The sequence below is a fragment of the Castor canadensis genome, chromosome 3 (assembly GCF_047511655.1).
Source record: "Castor canadensis chromosome 3, mCasCan1.hap1v2, whole genome shotgun sequence".
Classification (NCBI taxonomy): Eukaryota; Metazoa; Chordata; class Mammalia; order Rodentia; family Castoridae; genus Castor; species Castor canadensis.
This window is the reverse complement of record NC_133388.1, coordinates 54,599,964-54,618,466: the sequence shown is the minus strand read 5'-3', so window position 1 is coordinate 54,618,466 and position 18,503 is coordinate 54,599,964. Positions and strand designations below refer to the sequence as shown.

The 18,503-nt window shown below is 40.1% G+C and overlaps 1 protein-coding gene across 4 annotated transcripts in view; it reads right to left on the bottom strand.

Moving 5' to 3' along the window:
• Positions 1-9,447, bottom strand: part of Map4k5 (mitogen-activated protein kinase kinase kinase kinase 5) — a 117,986-nt gene extending 108,539 nt beyond the window's left edge. The window contains exons 1-2 of one of the 4 annotated variants that reach the window (XM_074068011.1): positions 9,269-9,447; positions 8,899-9,115 (exon numbers count right to left, since the gene is read on the bottom strand). In XM_074068011.1, the coding sequence (XP_073924112.1) occupies positions 8,899-9,006 (108 nt within the window). In that variant the 5' untranslated portion in view covers positions 9,007-9,115; positions 9,269-9,447. The remainder of the gene's footprint in view (positions 1-8,898; positions 9,116-9,268) is intronic. The other 3 variants (XM_074068010.1, XM_074068009.1, XM_074068008.1) reach the window with 3 other exon arrangements.
• Positions 9,448-18,503: the final 9,056 nt, after the last annotated feature.

Genomic DNA, 18,503 nt, shown 5'->3' with positions numbered 1-18,503 from the left:
TGCCTCCGAGGATTGGTGCTGAGTCCTGAAGTTTATATGCACATCCAAACATTAGTCCATAAAGCCCCTCATCTCTCTGCAGAGGGATAAAGCTGCCAAATCTCCTCTGACCATAATTTGTGTGGAGTAATAATTGCTAGGCATGTGTTCAGGGCTGTGAATGTAAGTGTTAAACTGAGAGTTTAAAGATAGAGTCTCAAGGCAGCTTGGGATAATGGAAAAAGCAGAAACTATGACGTCACAAGATATGGATTCAAGTCCTCATAGTGCCACCTACTAACAGTAAGAACCAGGGCAATAATAGGTTTCTTCTTGGGTAAAATAGGGATGATAAAGCATCTGTTCCACCTACCTCATAGGATTAATATGAGAAACAAAGAATATACTGATCATGAGAGGGCTATGCAAATATTACTCACTCTTCGTCATTTTAATCTGATTTTATTTTTTATAAAAATGTTGGAAGGTAGGAGCCAGCATGACTCATGGGCCCAAACACCTACAAGGACATATCTGGCTATCAGCCAGCTTTCTACATCATCTCAAAATCTCAGTGGGAGATTATGATATTTAACAGGATAGCGTGAGATTAGGCCTAGCTTCATCTTGCCCTTTTCAGAGTTTCATCTACCCTAACTTATCTAGTACTTCACATCACTGGAAAGCAATAGCCTTCTAATAATACTCTAACGTGCAGAAATATCAGAATAATACAATACTGCCAAGGAAAGTGCCGCTCTAATTTATCTGATCCTGGACTAAGCTTTCAAATTGACAACAAAGTCCTGAAAACACAACTATCACTTGTTAATAGGTTTCATGTTCTCTTCCTGTGTTCTTGATCTAAAACCACAATTTAAAGTTTAGAAGTTAAACTTTTTAAAATTTTGAAAGCAAAACTGAAAAAAAATCAAAGTCAACATGCATTCCATCCAGTTTATCTTCATCAAACACTGGAAATGCTGAATCTATGTAAAAAAGAAATAGAAGTGTAAGGCTGCAGCTGCACCACAGGCAATTTTCTAACTAGAATTTGTACACCTACACTAGTGACGGCACTATTTTATATCTATCTTCACCAAGTTGAAAACATTTTAAAGACTTCTTTTATAATTTTCACATTTCTGTGACAGAATAAAGGAGTTTTAAAACAATGTGCTCCCAGCTATGGTTTAAAGCTTCATCTATACCATCAGAACCTGTTCTCTTTTAAGCTTACTTCTGAACTGTAAGAAAAAAAAATACTAAATAAGACTTTACCAGATGACTTATAAAAATAGTCAAAAGATGTAACAGTAACACTTCATCCTAGTATAACATTTTCATAGTAATCTTATATAAAACTTAAACAACCTTTATTTGAATAACTTTCATTAGACATCCAGTAGCTTTTTAAAAACATCATTTAAAATAAGGGTTTTTCATGAGTCAGTTCTGGGGAGGAAAATTAATTTGGAACTCATACTACCTACAGGTATTTGATATGAACTATTTGTTGTTACTAATAATATTACCAAAAATTAACAACAAAAAAATCAAACAGATTTAAGTTTGGCTATGTCGCTTTTAAAACAACTAAAAGTATTTTTAAAGATTTCAGCAAAGCAGTTTTTCTAAATCCAAATAAACCACAACATATCTGTTGCAAAATATGTTTTGCTTTTAGAGATCCTGGCGTTTGAACTCAGGGCCTTGTGCTAACCAGGCAGGTACTCCACCACTTGAGCCACGCCCTCAGCCCTTTCTTTGCCCTAGCTATTGTTCAGGTAGGGTCTCATGTTTTTGCCTGGCCCCAGCCCTCAGATGGTGATTCTCTTATCTACAGCCTCCCACACAGCTGGGAAGACAGGCATGCACCATGATGCCTGGCTTCCTGGATGGGATGGGGTCTTGCCAACCATGATCCTCCTGATCTCCACCTCCTGAGTAGCTGTGATTACAGACACAAGTCACTACACTATGCCAATATAAGAATTTCTGAAGCTGATCCTTCATCTCTTATTCTACTGTCAACCTACATTTCCAAGTTATCCATTCTCTCATTCCAATATGAAACCAATACAGTGTCTAAGAATGTCAGACTCCCAGGACACAGAAAGAACACACAGTTAAAGTATTAAAAAAAACAAACAAGAAAGCAGGTAATGTTTTGATATCAAATGTCAGAGAAATAAATATTGAATCCATCAAGTTCAGATTTAGGACTATATTATATCTTGCAGACTTTATTAGAAGTTAAAGATTAGAGAATGCTGATAAAGTATAAAGAGCTACATATTCTTAGCCTACAAAATCATGCTTTTAAAAGTGACATAGGACTGGGTAAACCAAATGCAACTGACAAAATTAATTTAATTAAAAATCACAATGTGTGGTCCTTTACCAAAGAGATGTAATGATAGTAATCTTCTTTTTTTATCCTGATGCCTGCCTCTAAGCTTACAATTTAACTGTAGAACCAGGCTCAGGTGACTCATAATGACAGTAATTTCATACTTCCTCTGATTACTCAGATATGTATTTGGCTAACTTTCTCACCTCTTTCAAGTCTTTGCTCAAATCTAACCTTCTCAATGAGGCTGATCCTCCTTACTCATTCCCCAACTTGTCTCCCTCATTCTACCTAGGCATTCCTGACCCCATCCCCATCCCCAAACCTGTTCAACCTTTTCTTCCTTCTTCATCTTTAATCTCCTTCTAACATATTACACACTTAATCTACTATGTTTTTTATCATAATGTCAATTCCATGATGACAGTAATCTCTGTACACTTTGTTTACTTGATGTATTCCAGTGCCCCAGGACAGTGTTTGTCACATAAGAGGCCCTCTGAAAATGCTACAGATGTTAAGTACCTTTTGTATCCCGTCATCCCAGTCCTTCATCCCTGCTCCCTGTTCAGTATACCTCACCCTAACCATGTTCATAGGGGAAAACTGGGATGGACTGAGAATCAATGAAGGTTCTACTTCACAGAGAGAGAGGGACATTTTACATTTATCCCCTATAGTGGTCCCTAACAATCTTACCCTAAACTTTTGCCTTTTACTTCCTTTCTAAATTCCTAATTCCTCCAAATTCTTTTTCTTGACTCTTTCTTTGGAATTCCATCTCTGAACTCAGCACTCCTCTTGGTCACTTGGAATGATAACTGAATGCTGTAATCACTCAGTTTCAGTGAAAGGAAAAAAAAAACAGCAGAAGAAACATTTGTTGTCTCATTTCTTTTTCTCTGCATAGTTAAGCTGCTTTAAGGAGCAGTCTACAACTTTCCTCTACTTTCTCACCATTCATACCTCAACTCTTAACAAACTCTTTCAACTCCTTCCTTTCATGGCCATTATGTTGTTCAGTCCTCCAAGACTGATTTATTGAGCACATATTATGTGCTAGCAGTATGCTAGGCTAACTGATTCAGTGGTAAACTTAAGGTCTTTGTTCTCATGTAGTTTGAATCTAGCAGGAAGACTGACAAGCAAAATGATGAGTGATGAGTAAGTATGGTAAGAGCTATGAAAATATACAGCAGATAGGACCTATTCCATGGAACAAAAAAGGCCTCCCTAAAAATGCAATGCTGAACAGAAACCTAAAGAGAAGATGGAAAGGAAGGGTGTTCAAGGAAATGGCAACAGTATCTGTAAAACCCTTAAGGACAGAGAGTACAGTGCCTATCGGGGACTGGAAGAACTTCACTATGGCTAGTGTTGGATGGTAAGGTCTTAAAAGGCACGTTATTCTAAAGGAAAAAGAATGACACAGAACCTCAGTTTATAGCTGTGGAAGATCAATTAATGTCACTTATTACAGTCAGAGCAAATGGGAACAAAAATGAAGAAGACAAAGGTTTGAAAACGTTTGGTTCCTATAGAAAGAACTTCCTCACACCTCTCTCTTTCTTAGACATCCTCAGTATATTATTTTCTTCTGCCACCCCTCTAAGATTACTACCTTTCCTTAAAAAATCTCCTGGGTAATGTGACCTATATTTCACAGGTGAACCTTTATAGGTTAAAGGTTTACTTTACTTTAGCCGGTAAAGTGATGATTCCTAAAGCTATATGTCCAGTCCATAGCTTTCAAGGGCAATTACATGTCCTACTACCCATCAGACACATCTACTTATGCAATGCCTATGTCCAAAGCCAAATACAATATCCAGACCTCACAAATTCAGTATTTCCTAACTCTGCTGATGGCATGAATCAGTCACCCAAGCCAGAAATTATAAATGCCATCAATTACCTGCTCCCCACCAATCACCAGGAGTTTTTGCTTATCTTCTAAATGATTCAAATCCATCCCTTTCTTTCGTCTCCCAGACACTATCTAAGTTTAGGTTTACAACTCTCATCTGGATTATTCAGCAGCTGGTCTCTATACCTCTAGCCACTGTGTATAATCCATCCTCTTACACAAAGAGACTTTTTCTCTTAAAGTACTTCTTCAGTCCACACAAAAAAGTCCAAATTCCTTGACATGACATACAAGGTCCTTCATGTGGTCCTTTCCTGCCAAGACATAGCCTATGTTCTCCATTTATGGTATCTCCACCAGGCTTATGGAACCTGGAATGAAGATGTATAGCTCTCAAAACTCATCACAGTTTCTCTAGCCTCTGGGTACCTGCACATACTATTCCCATAGACTGGAATATCTTTTTCAGCTTGCCCACCTAGAAAGCAACCTGCATTTAAAAATCCAGTTAATTTTCCCTGGTTCACTTTCTTCTCTGCCCTTGCCTTATCCCTAGTGAGGATAGAGTTGACCATTTCTTCCCCTTTACTATGGCACTTAACAAAATTATGACTGTTTACATGTCTCTTTCTCTGACACTAAATTATATGTTCCTTGTTGATAGTGTACTTTCTTTTTCTCATGTCTGCATCTCCGTACCCTAACATGCAGTCAGCACTCAATTCATATTTCTTAAATAAATGGATGCTTACTAAAGTGTTGTGATGTATTGTTTTGTTTCTTACAATGGGGTATGTTTCAAAGTGTCTAAAGTCACTCCAGAATTGTGACCACTGGCTTGGGAGAGACAAGGGGAGAGCACAAGTAAAGGAGGGATTCATAGGCTGAGCTCATCTAGCATCCAGAGGAACCCACAAAAGTGGTAAGACTATATGGCAAGGATTTCTATACAAATTACAATGTCATTTGTAATTGTAAAAAAAAAAAAACTTTAAAATTAGGAATATGAAACAGAATAATAAACTAAATGAAGGCTCATTCAGTGGATCCTTTAAAAACAGTATTTTTGAAGAAATTTAATGAGTAGGAAAAATGGTCATTCCAATTAAATAGAAAAAGTTGCTACCTATATAAGCTCTTCTGGAAACATATTGATTTAAATAAAACCTTTAGGAAAAAAGCCCAAAATAAAATATATTAAGTTGTTAATGGTGTTTATCTCTGGGCAAGTTTCTACCACTAAGGTCAGTCAACAAACATTTACTAAGCATCTATTGTTTGATGTAATCCAGTACTACACAGGGACATTACTGCCCTCCTGGAACTAAACATGTCACACTTGCATTATCAATCAGAAAAAGCAATAAAAGTTAAAAAATAATTCATGGGATTGTCTAACTTTATATGCCATGAAAGGTTAAAAGAAAAAAAGAAGAGAAATTCTTAGAATTTCTCTAGAATTTAGGATGGAAACAATTTTGGTACAAAACTGGGTTAAGACTGTCCAAATAGTGTACACTGGTGGTTGTGAACTGTTATCATCACACTGTAATTGATCTGTGTGTACAAATCTGCTGTGGACAGATGATAGTAGAGATACTGTGCCTCCAGAGTTCCCCTTTCTGTTAACAGATTTGTAAATTTTACAGTAATTACAAATAAAATTTGCTCAGTTAAAATTTAGTCCTCTATCCATCATCCACTACTCTTTTTCTCTTTTGTGTTTCTTTCCCCTCCACCATTTCTTTTAACCAGGGAACAGCCAGTTTAAGACTGTGCAAAGACAGAGAGCTTCAGATGAGACTTGTGGTTCTGAAGAGTGTAAATGTAACTCAGAAAGATCTCAAAGCTACAGTCCTTTTAAAGTTTTTGCTTCATAATATATCTCAGATGTTAGAAAAAGAAGGAATAATAAGCAGAACAAGGATTAATATGGCTTCATTATTCTTCACTGTATTATTTGGGGGCAGTATGGAATTTGAACTCAGGGTCTTGTGCTTGCTAAGCAAGTGCTCTATGACTTGATCCACTCTTCCAGCTCTTCACTGTATTTTACTAATTGTATTGTAGTCTGAAAATACTTTTAAAACTTCCTAGGATCTTCAGCTTATCATGAATCACCCCAGTTGCCTAGAGCTTATTTAGTAGTACATACAAATGGACAAATTTTTATAGGACTTAGATTACCAATAATGGATATGATATGAAAACTCAAATTATTGAAATTTGAGATAAAAATATATATGTAGACTGATGCAGTCCAAAGTGGTATCTCACACCTGTAATCCCAGGTACTCCAAAGGTTTACCAAGACCCCATCTCAACAAACAAGCCAGGTGTAGTGGTTTGTATCTGTAATCCCAGCTATGTTAAAAGTGGTAGGTAGGAGAGTGATGGTCCCAGGATGGCCTGAGAAAAAAAGATAGACCCTATCTGAAAAATAACTACAGCAAAAAAGGGCTGGGAATGGGGTTCAAGTGGTAGAGCACTGAATTTAAACCTCAGCACTGCCAAAGACAACAATAAAAACCCTCTACATACGCAGGGTATCATAAAAGGCACTACAGGACTACACAGAGTATTAAATACTAACTTACCAGTTGTGAGGTCAAAAGTCAATGCTCAGAGAAATATATGATAGACTCACTGATAGTCATTTATTCATCAACTTTTTAGAAAACTCTTACTCTGTACCAGGTGTAATTCTAGGTGCTAAGCAGTGACAATAGACTGAAATCCCTACTCTCACAGAGTATTTTAGTGGACCAAGATAGATAAGAAAAAAGAAAGAAAATAAATACTAGATGGCAATTAAATATAAAGGAAAACCAAAAAGTAAGGGAAAAAAGATAGGTTGTAAAAGAAAGGAGGAAGGAAGCAAGCCCTGTTGCTGTCTGGGAAGACTCTGAGCAGAGGAAATACAAGAACAAAGGCTCCAAAGTGGGAAGATGCTCACTGCCCTTAAGGAACAGCAAGGCGGCCAGTTTGGGTAAAGGACAGAGTGCCAGGTAAAGGACAGGTTAGAGACAAAGGTGAGGGGCTGGAGCTTGCTGGAGAAGAATTTGAGTAAGGCTTTCAAAGAAATGACAGTGACAGGTGGAAATGGGGAGGTGGGAAGTGATCCCAGGTCATTAGAACAAAGAAAAACAAAAGACAGGGAGAAGAGAATGTCTTAAGAATGATTAGGAATTAGAGGCAGGCCTGGTGTGCAGTGACTACATATATAAGTATGAGCATGATTGTTACAGTAGGGAGGTGGCAGGAAAGGTGAAGGTGGGCTGTGATAAATATTTGGTTTTTTATTTTCTCTTTAAGAGTTACAGAAGAGGAGCACAGGACAGGGAGGCAGCAGGGTTAAGAGGCATGAACTGCTCCTTTAATAAAATCTTTGCTTTGCCTGGCAAGAATAAAATCCTGCTCCCGATAGCTGCTGTAGTTGCCACATCCATAAAGAAAAAAGGTGGAGATCTTGGGATCTTTGTGGGGAAAACAATCTCTTTAAATTTTCATGTAGTAGGAAAAAGTATGCAAGAATGGAATTTACACTACTATATAATTAACATGAATTGAACTGGAGTGGTCTAATATACAATGAATCATAGACAAAGATGACTAAAAAATAAGACTGAGAAAGCAAACAGGAATTTCAATTTTGGAGAAGCATTCCACAAAATGGCTAATCCACAGAAAACACTGAGAGCTAACTACCTCTAACTTTATATAAAGAAGAGGATTCTGATATAAGTATGCATTTTGAAGTCAAAAGTAAGAACTGGAACCTGCTCACAATTCAACAACTAAGTAGTCAGGGCAGTGCCTAGTATAAAGATTCAAATGTCTTTTGAAGTAACAGAAAAGCCTATCTATCCAGTAGAGTTCACTTCAGCAGTCAAACAGTACTAGAGCTATCATACTACCACCTTGAATTGTTACTATTGATGGGGGGAAATTAAAAGCAAATTTCATTATTACCACTTGTGCAAAACGCAACATACCCCGGAGTTTCCAGGCTAATTACTCTGACACAAGGCCGTTTCTAAAGATCCAAAATATAAAGCTGATGCAAAAAAGCAAGGAAATGAGTTGTATTAATGCTCCCTTTCTGGCACAGAGAACAAAAGGCAGAGGATAATCTCAATCTCTCCTCCTATTGCTTCTCTACAATGTTTCTTTAAATCTTAAATTAAGAGTAACTCACCATCACTCGTTTTAACACAAGACCCCCCCCCCAAAAAAAAAAGGACAGCGGCTCTTATCCATCCACTCGTGTCTACGGAATGTTATAAATTCCACAGAGAGGAACTGCTGAAGCAGCAAGTTAATATCCCCTGATCAAACTTTTGCCAAGCAATAGCATCTTCCTACATGGGGTCATGTTTACACACACGTTATTCTGATTCGGTATCAGACTGCTTACAGCCAAAACTCGACGAGACACGGTTTCATGCGGCTTTTTAGAAGTCAACCCCGTCCATCAACACAAGAGAAAAAAATAAAAAAGCAAATGTTTGACTGTCAATAGTCTTCCCTGTCTCCTGCCTTCCACGAAGCATTTTTTTCCACGCGCTCTCTGGCACATCCTCCCGCGAAGCTTCATCACCATAAATAAGTCTTAAAACCACAACAAAGTCGGGCCGCGGTTTGCAACAATGTGGCGACTGTCGCGGCGGGAGCTACCCTCCGCCTCCCCGGGCCTCACCTTGTAGACGTCCCCGTAGGTGCCGCTGCCGACCCTCTGAACGAGCTCGTAGTCCTGCTGCGGGTTCCGCCTCAGGATGTCCGCGGCAGGCCGCAGCGGGGCCTCCATCTTCACTCAGAGCCCGGCCCCCGCCGGCTCGGTACGCGGCGCCCCGATTCCCGCTAACGAGGGCGAGCAGCGCCTCTTCCCAACATGGAGCCTCTGGCCGCGGCTCCGCCTGCACGAGGGACGCGCAAAGGCGGGTCGGCGTGGCGGGCTCCGACCCCGAGCGCCGCGGCCCTTCCCCCCTCCCTCCTCCCCTCCCCGGACGCCCGAGAACGCCTGGCGCGGCCTCCGCGAACGACCGCCGGGCCCAGGGCCGCCCGGGTACCTGAGGGGGCGGCCCCGCTCGGTGGGAAGCGCCGCGGCCGGGACTACTTCCTCGACGGCGCTGCGTCCGCTTCCCCGCGCCGCGCGGCCGCTCGGGGTCTCTCGCCCGCCCGCCGGCTACACCGTGCGTCCTCTCACAGACGGCGGAGGCGCGTACGGTCGCCGCCGCTGCCGCCGCACCACGTTCCCCACCCGGGCTGCGTCACCCGGAGGGAGACACGTTCCCGGCCGGCGTGGGTCGGCGCCCGGCGGCCCGCCAGAGCGCGTCGGCCGCGGGACCAGAGTGCCGCCCTGAGGCCAGAGGAGGGCACGACACCCTGCGCCCCGCTCGCCCTCCTCGCCACGCGTCCTGGCTGTCGGGGCCTAGCTCTCCTAGCCCCTCCGCGACTTTAGGGACATTCGTAGGTCCGCGGGCCTCCTCCAGCCGCCCCCACCCACCACACTCGTCAGGTAAACCTGGAGGGTGACGGGTAGGGAGCTGGAAGGAGGATGGGCGCGCGGGCGCGGGGCGCGCACCTCTCCAAGTTCAAGGTGGGGAGGGTTGGGGAGGAAAGGTACGTGCAGAGCAGCGGACCCACGGGAACTTGGCAGTGGGGCGCCGGGGAAGGTGATGGGGCCGTGCCAGGTTAACTAAGCCGCGGCAGGCACACCCTGCCTACTGCACCTTCCTGTTCTGCAAACTCTGCCCAGCGGGACCAGTTTGAGGTTACGCTGCACACCTGTGCAACCTGTCTTTTGCCTTGATTTTCTGAGACATCTCTGAAACTCCCAATTCCTAGTAAGTTTCAGTGGCCTTTGACCCTGCTGGGATGACTAAGGTATTGCAACTTTAATGAGATCAGGTGTTCTGTAGAAGCTTAAAAATAAATAAATACGTACAAAACACATAATGCATAAATCAATACATAAACACATGCATACATACATAAATGCAAAGGGCCCATTCTCGAGTGTTTATAAAGCATTTTACAGTACTGTAAAGAGGATCATCAAGTAAGAGTTGTTTTAAAATACTTAACAGTGCACAGAGTATTGAACAGGAGTTAAGGGAAGTAATTTTGTTCCTATTTGACAAGCTGTTTTGTTCTGAAGGTAGAAATGAAGTTACCAGCTTTATGTATACTGGTAAAGTTAACTTCTAACGTCCAATCTAGATTTTCAAGAGAAAAAGCCGTATTACACTCAGCCACTACATTTAGTGATTGAAAAATCACAAAAGAACAAGTTGCAGATGTTGAACATATAATTCAATTCTGTTCATAGGAAGTATACTCCTTATTGTTGGTAATTACAATCAACTGCATAATGAAGAAATTAAATTCACACCTTAACAAGACAGGGAATATATGTATTTTCTTGTGCTCCATGTACAAAGAGCACTTATTTTGGGAACATAAGTAAGCCTAGACTTACATGCTCCATGGACAAAGCTTATGTGTTTGGTGCATTGAAAAAAAATTGTTGAAGAACAGTTCCTTCTTTCAGAGCTTCTTGGCACTTGTTTTGGTGGGCACATACTTTTGGCTTCGATGACTCAAAATCTCTTCAAATGTTCTATTGGTATCTTAGTACTTGTTTACTGTCACAGATTCATTTTGGTTTCCCGCTCCCTTCTGGTTCTGAAGGCATTGATCCTTCCTCTAGTCTGAAATGTATTTATTCTTATTTATACTTGTATTATTCCACAGAGAGTTTGAGTCAGCATGCACAAAAAAAAATACATACTTATTTTTATGCACAATGAAAATAGGTAAGCAAGGAAGCTAGCATGAAGTTAAAGGAGAGGGAAAACAGGAAGCCAGAACAATGGAACAGACTGGCCAAAGCAGAGGATTTTGCAGTGTTTTTTGAGATAAAGATGAACCAATTGATCAAGAAAGAGGCATAGCTTTTCCTGGTGCTAATACTTCAGAAAAATTTGCCTCGTGAGCCGTCACAAAGTGGAAATTCTGAATGCCCAGTTTGGGACAACTTCTGACAATTCTTTAAGTATGTTATTCTTGAAATACAACATTTAAAATGAATTTGACAAAAAATTTTTGAGATCATAGGCTTCAACAAAATCCTGGAGTGCAGATATTTTATGTTGCCAATAATGGCAGATCCATCTGCTTTGACCATCAGCCCAGAAGTAGATAGCATGGAAAAAGTCAGGATTCTGTGTGGTGGTTTAAAAAATGTGTCTGCTATAATCATTATTTTACTTGTACCACAAATGATGCAAAAAGGAAAACATTTGCTTTAGACTAACTCCAAAAGAATTTTAAAGACTTTTTTTAAAGTACTGGCTGAGTTAAATTTCAACAAGATCAGTGATGTAGTTTGGTGAAGAAATTCAATTTCCTTATAAAAAACATACAGTAAGTTAACTTAATTTACATCTTAAACAATTAAGCACATAATTTCATGTTTGAACCATTGTAAGAAACTTTTACAAGCTACCCAAGTTTATAATGACAAGGTATAGAATAAGAATAAATATGACTTACTAGGTCTTTTATCCCAAACTGATTGTTGTGTATTTTTAGCACTTCATAATATCTGACATAAATATTTTCCAGTTTTTACTCTTTCCATATAACAAACTATAGTGATTTGCTCTATGATTTGTGTTATTGTTCCCTGCTTTGAAAGTTCTTTAATAAAATGCTAATTATAATCTGGGGCCTGTAGTTTCCACTCTTAATTTTAGCTAAGGCTAAACAACAAAAATTATTAAGGTCATAGTTTTTTTTTTCTGCATAACTAAGTTTCAAAATTTATTATCCATGAGAAAAATACTGATTCAGATCATGAAGTGTGACAGTGTGGAGTATAAGGACAATAATTTTAGCCTGTGGAACACATAGATTTAAACAATATGACCTCTTGATGGTGACTCTTCCAACATAAACTAGTTGTATAGTATAACTTTATGTGATTGAATTGACTACTCCAGAGATTTGTTAAATATAAACCAATTAATTGTTGGAAAACATTGCCATAAATATGGTTTAAATTTTCAGGTAGATGGTATTAACTATTCTTTCTGTTATTGATTAAGACCCCTTGTCTGTTGAGGGAAAAACCATGTTTTCGAAGTACAGAACAATTCTTCTTTTTTTTGTTGTTTTTTTGGTGAGACAGGGGTTTGAACTCAGGACTTTGCACTAGCAAAACAGGTACTCTACTGCTTGAGCCATAGCTCCAGTCCATTTTGCTCTGTTTATTTTAGAGATGAGGTCTCGCTAACTATTTGCCTAAGCTGGCCTTGAATCATGATCCTCCAGATCTCAGCCTTCCATGTAGCTAGGATTACAAGCATGAGTCACTGCCACCCAGCAGAATAATTCTTATATTTCATCCTTGGTGGCAATAGAATATGGATCTTATTCAGAATGAGGATCAGGTTATTATGATGAGTTTTAGGAAGAGGTAAGGAAAGAAGCAGTGCAAGTCCTTTTTTTAATACAACTTGAACTAAATCTTTAGATCTGTTAAGAAGCTGTTTCTATTAACCTTTATCCTCAAGGCAGTTTTAAGGTTTTTATGAGAATCGATAGAAGGATTTCTACATGCAACTTACCCACTGGCTGTGTCTGCAAATTCAATACCTAAGAAAAGATAGCAAGTTATAAATAATTTTATACTGTTCCTTCTTGACTTCCTCACATTATAATAGGTAAAACAGTCAGAAGAGCTAGCTAAAGTTTGCCTGTACCTCTCATAGACTAGTGTAATGGGCAGAAGAGACCATAATGGGTGTTTGTGACCATGTCGTACAACTATAAACCTCTTACAGGATTCCAACAAGCTGTCCTTTTAGAGATAGGGAGGATGATGACTTCCCACTGTTTCTAGTCTCAGGGTGCCTCACTCTCTCTTGTTGATTCCCTTAACCCTGTCCTCATTTTTATAAATAGTCTTCTCATTAATTTGTCTTTCTGTACTATCTCTTTCTTCCCAGAACCACAACTGATACAGTTATATGAATTGGAAGTAATCTCAGGAAAGAGACTCTTAATATGGCTTTCAGGGATGGTATTACACACCTGATGATTATGTATATAAACTCTTTGCAGAGAGAAATGGAACAGTAATATTCCGTAGTGTGGAGTGCTATTACAGTTACTCAGCCATCATCTTGGCTTAAGGTAGAATAGAGGGCACAGCCTTGGAAGATTAATCTCTAGCACTTTTACAGCTACTTGGTAGGTGGAGACAGGAGGATTATGAGTTTGTGGCCAGTCCAGGCAAAGTAAGCTAGATCCTGTCTCAGAAACAAAATGAAAAACAAAAGGGTTGGAGACATAGTTCAGGTAGAATCACGTTTGCCTAGTATGCACGATGCCCTGAGTTCAATCCCCAGTACTGAAAAACAAAAGTATCTCTAGCACTTAGCTGCTATTATAGTGATAATTATTAAAATTGTAGTATCATTTGGCTGCTCTGACTGCTTCTGTGAGAACACACAACACACACACACACACACACACGCACAGACACACAGAAAAATAGAGAGCTTTGAGTTCTATACTTAAGGTGTTGATTAAAAAATCAGAAAGTTTCTTTGGCAGCTTTGATGAAACCCATTGCCAGCCAGAAATGGCTAAGGATCAAGTCCAGGGCCTGACTATAAAAACTACAGAGTTGCAGTGTCAATTAAATGTGAGATCTAATTCTAGTATGCTAAGGCAAGGACACTAGTGGAGAAGGTCTGGAACCCTGTGATATAAGATGGGGCGTTTGAGCAGATATGAATGAAGATTGAAACTCTGAATGAGAGTTAGAATTTCAGCATTCATACCCCAGATATAGAACTCTCTCTTGGCTCTCTTGGAGGAGAGAACTTACACACTGAAGATGTTACAGGATCTTGTCAGGCACTTTCATGGGATTCAGAATTGGTGTGTTGAGTTCAGCATCTGGAGTGCTTCTAAGCGGGTTAACTGAGGTCGCACTCAAAAACAACTTACAGTCTACATGCTGAGATGCCAGAATTTCCCCGATACACTGTAGAGGACAGTATGCATGTTTAGGCAGATGGGAATGTTGGACTTTGTTATGGTTTGGAGTGTCCCCCAAAAGGCTCAAGTGTTGGATCCCCAGCCGGTGGATGTGATTGGCTCATGAGGGCTCTGATCGAGTCAATGGATTAATCTATTGGGAAATGGTGGAAACTGGCAAGTGGAGCTGAGTTGGAGGAAACAGGTCATTGAGGGCATGCTTCTGAAGGGTATATCTTGTGCTGGGACTTCTCCTCTGTGTTTCTCTCCTTCCTGGCTACCATGAAGTGAGCTGCTCTGCTCTACCATGTTCTTCTACAATGGTGCCCTGCCTCACCATGGACACAAAAACAATGGAGCCAGCCAACCATAGACTGTAACCTCTGAAACCATGATCCAAAATAAATTCTTCCCTACTTTAAGTTGTTTTTGTGAGGTATTTTGTTACAGCAATGAAAAGTTGACCAACACATACTTTATTATGTGCATCCTGCCTAGTCATGCTGTATCCATACCACTTCCAGGAAGGCCCACAGAATTTACCTTCATAAAGGTATGGAGTGAGGGGGGTACAGATATCTTTGAAAACCTCTTTGGTTACTGTCCTCTATAGATTAGAGGTGATGGCGCCCCGTGAAATATTGAGATTCTGGGACAGACCAAGTGACATAACTGTCAATGACATGTTCAGTACAATTACTATGATAACCCTCAGGAAAAAAGGATAATCAAAGTGTTTTGCCTGCAAGGATATAGGATGGTGGCCTGTTGATCCCCAAGTCGTTAGAATGAATGAAACCATCAGCCTACTTAAGTGCTACTTGGCATAAGTAATTAGGAAAAATTCTAGGACTGATAGGAAACCTCAGAAACTTGCCTGAAGCCACTATAGTAGAAATTCAAGACGTATTATCCAATCCTTAGTTTTAAACCAGTTACTAAACCTGGAATCTCTTAATTAAAGGGGAAACAGACCATGTTTCTTTGAAGAAGGATACTACATTGCAGTCACATATAAACATTGAGCCTTCCCTGAAGCCATTCCCAGAAGGGCCTGTGACCTTTTACTGGGATGATTGTGAATTGAGGAATGTAAAATTCTCATATCTTCTTGAGGCTGACCAGTAATCCCTACAGTCTCAAGGCATCACCAGAATTCCACTAATCCTGAGCTAGGAAATTGTGGACAGCCTGGGCTGTACTGAGAGAACCCATCACTTAAAAATGAAAGACCCTTTTCCAGAGGATGAGATATAAACCCAGTTCAGGGAACTGCCGTATTAGTGAAATGTCTAATAACACAGTGGAGTTTTAGTGTTCTACCTTGCATTATCCATTGCAAAGAAGGATGCACCATCCTTGGTTGTCCTGTTTTAATTTTGAAGACAACATAGTACATTTGCTACTCTTTGGTTGAGACTTGGAAGAACATAATGCCCTACTGATGACCCGTGCTATGGTGCAGATTGCCCTGACATGGGCTTTAGCACTCAGCAGACCCAACTGTAAATAAAGATACTGTATGGAGTCTCTTGCAAGCCCAGTAGGAGAATCACAATGCTATGGATTCTACCTAGGGTTATGGAACCTGAACATGCCCTTAAATGTTGACAGCTAATTCTCCACTTGAAAGGCCACTCTTGGCTTTCTACCTAGCCTTGAGACTCAACACTAGACCATGAGGTACTAAGTGACTATGTGACCATGAACTGCTTTTTAGGAACTAAATGTTATCTAATATACTGGATCATAAGTTGAACAAGAGCAGTATAATTCCATGTGAATGAAGGAGGATGTATTGTGGTAGCTTGAGATAATCTGGAAAGCATAAAATACATTACATGAAAACCTTCCACTGCAGGTGCCTTTATTTCTTTGCCACCTTTTAAATTTTTTTCCAACCTGTGTATAGCTCATGGCCATTTAAAAGAGAAAAAATATTCAGGCCTGGTTTGTTAATAGCTTGAATGATATTCTAGCACCAATTTGAAGCAGCCAGCCACTGAATTATGGCCCCATTCCATAATGGGATGGTCCTGGAAGATAGTGATGAAGACAAATTCTCCCAGTGGGCATAACTTTGAATAGTACAATTAATTTCCCTCTTTGTTAGGAAGGAGAGTTGGCCTGAGGCATGAATCTATATTGATTTATGTATAATAGTTAGTAGGTTGGTCCATGACTTAGAAAGAAGGTTTGAGAGAAGGAAGTCAATGGGAGAGATTGAATGGATTCTCAAAATTGCCCAGAATGTGAAAATACCTGTGAACCACATAATTCCCCACTAGGGGGCATCTATCCTGATAAGCAGTTCTACATGACAATCTGCCTATGGATGTCAGTCAGCCAGCCTCTACTCATACCAAGCACACTAGTGCTTGCTCAGTGGGTATATGTGACAATAGGAATTTAGGCAGAGTAGACTCAACAGCAAGGGTTTCTACTTGTCAAGAATAATTCAGTTACTAACACTGTGGAGTGTTTAACCTGCTTATAGCAGAGGCCATTGCAGAGACCCCAGTATGGTACTGTTCCCTAGACAAACCCGTCAGCATCTGGTGGCGATTTAATTGTACTAGATCCCTTCTATTATGGAGGGAAAAGCAATGTGTCTTCACTGGAATAGACACATATTTCCATATACAGGTTTGTCTTCACTGCCTATAAAACTCCTACTAGTACTACAGGTCAAGGACATATAGAATGCTTTGTATCATCACCATGTACTATGAACAACATTATCTTTGAACAAGACACTGATTTTCCTATGAGAGCTGTGGCAGCATAGTCACAACCATGAAATTAAGTGATCTTATGCCAAACATGGCGCTCAGGAGTGGCTAGTTTGATAGAATGGAGGAAAGGTCTGCTGCAGGATTTCCTTGGTGCTTTCAAGAGATAGATAACCCTTGTGAGGATATGTAGTGTGACTTAACCCAGTAGCTACTGTTTGTTGCCATTGACCCCATATTCAGAATGCATGGGCCTGAGAACCAAAGGAGAGAGGTAGGAGTGGCTCTTCTGTTATTCCTAAGAACTCTCTTAGAGAATTTTTGTTCTTAAAACTTTTTCTCTATAATTTTGTCTTACAACATTAAACTTGGTGAGCTTAAAGGCCTGATACTCAAGGGATGGATACTTTCTCTAGATTAACTAAGTCACAGTTCTATTAAATAGGAAGCAGAAGCTACTACCTGGCCATTTTGGGGTCTTCAGACCACTGAACCAAGAGAAAGGGGATCATTATACTGGTTGGAGTGACCAACCAGTTAGAACCGCAATTTTTTTGGCCTTTTTGCAGTGGCCATATCCATTAGCGGAGACTGAGACACTCCCTCATCTTGGGGGATAAATCTTGATTGGCCTAGACAATAACACAAGGGAAAATCTGCTGGAGTACTTCCAAGAAGGCTCTCCTTACTTTTAACAAGGTACACAGGACAGACGCAACCTTGCCTTTTCCTATGTCTAAGCATGGCTGCTAACTTCTGATGACGGAGATGGCAAATGCCATTTTGAAACCATGAGAAGGAGCAGTATTAGAAAGGAGCCAATACACTGAGGATGACAGACAGCAACCTTGTGGAAAAATCTTCTGGTTACTTTCCAATGCCCATCTTCCTTCTTTCTTTAGTATTAGAACTCCTAAATTTTAGTTGCATACATGGTATACTCGTGAACTAGGTGGAATATGGTAGTGAGTAAAGATGATATGTGCACCTTCTGGATTGTACCATGAGAGAACATGGTTATATTCTCTTCTTCATTTTTTCCTTCTCTATCTGGCTAGAATGAAAATGTTAATGTCCAGCTAGAGTAGTCATTATTTTTTTTCAGTGCTGGGGTTTTTTGAACTCAGGGCCTTGAGTGACTTGAGTCACTCTACCAGCCCTATTTTTGTGATGGGTTTTTTGAGATAGGGTCTTGTGAACTGTTTACCTGGGATTGCTTCGAACTGTGATTCTCCTGATCTCTGCCTCCTAGTAGCTAGATTTATAGGCGTGAACTTTCAATGCTCAGCCTAGACCAGTCATCTTGAATCATATATTGGAAGCCCCAAGTAAAAGGTGAAAGAAAGTATAATGGTTTCCTTGTTTTAAAACTACCATATTAGCTTTGGAAGACTTATACTATTTCATGAGAGAGAAAGAAATATTTTTCTTATTTAAACTATTGTATTTTTAACAGCAGCCAAATTTGGTTCCTAACCAATATAATCCATGATGATGTTGAGCTGATGAATTAGCCACC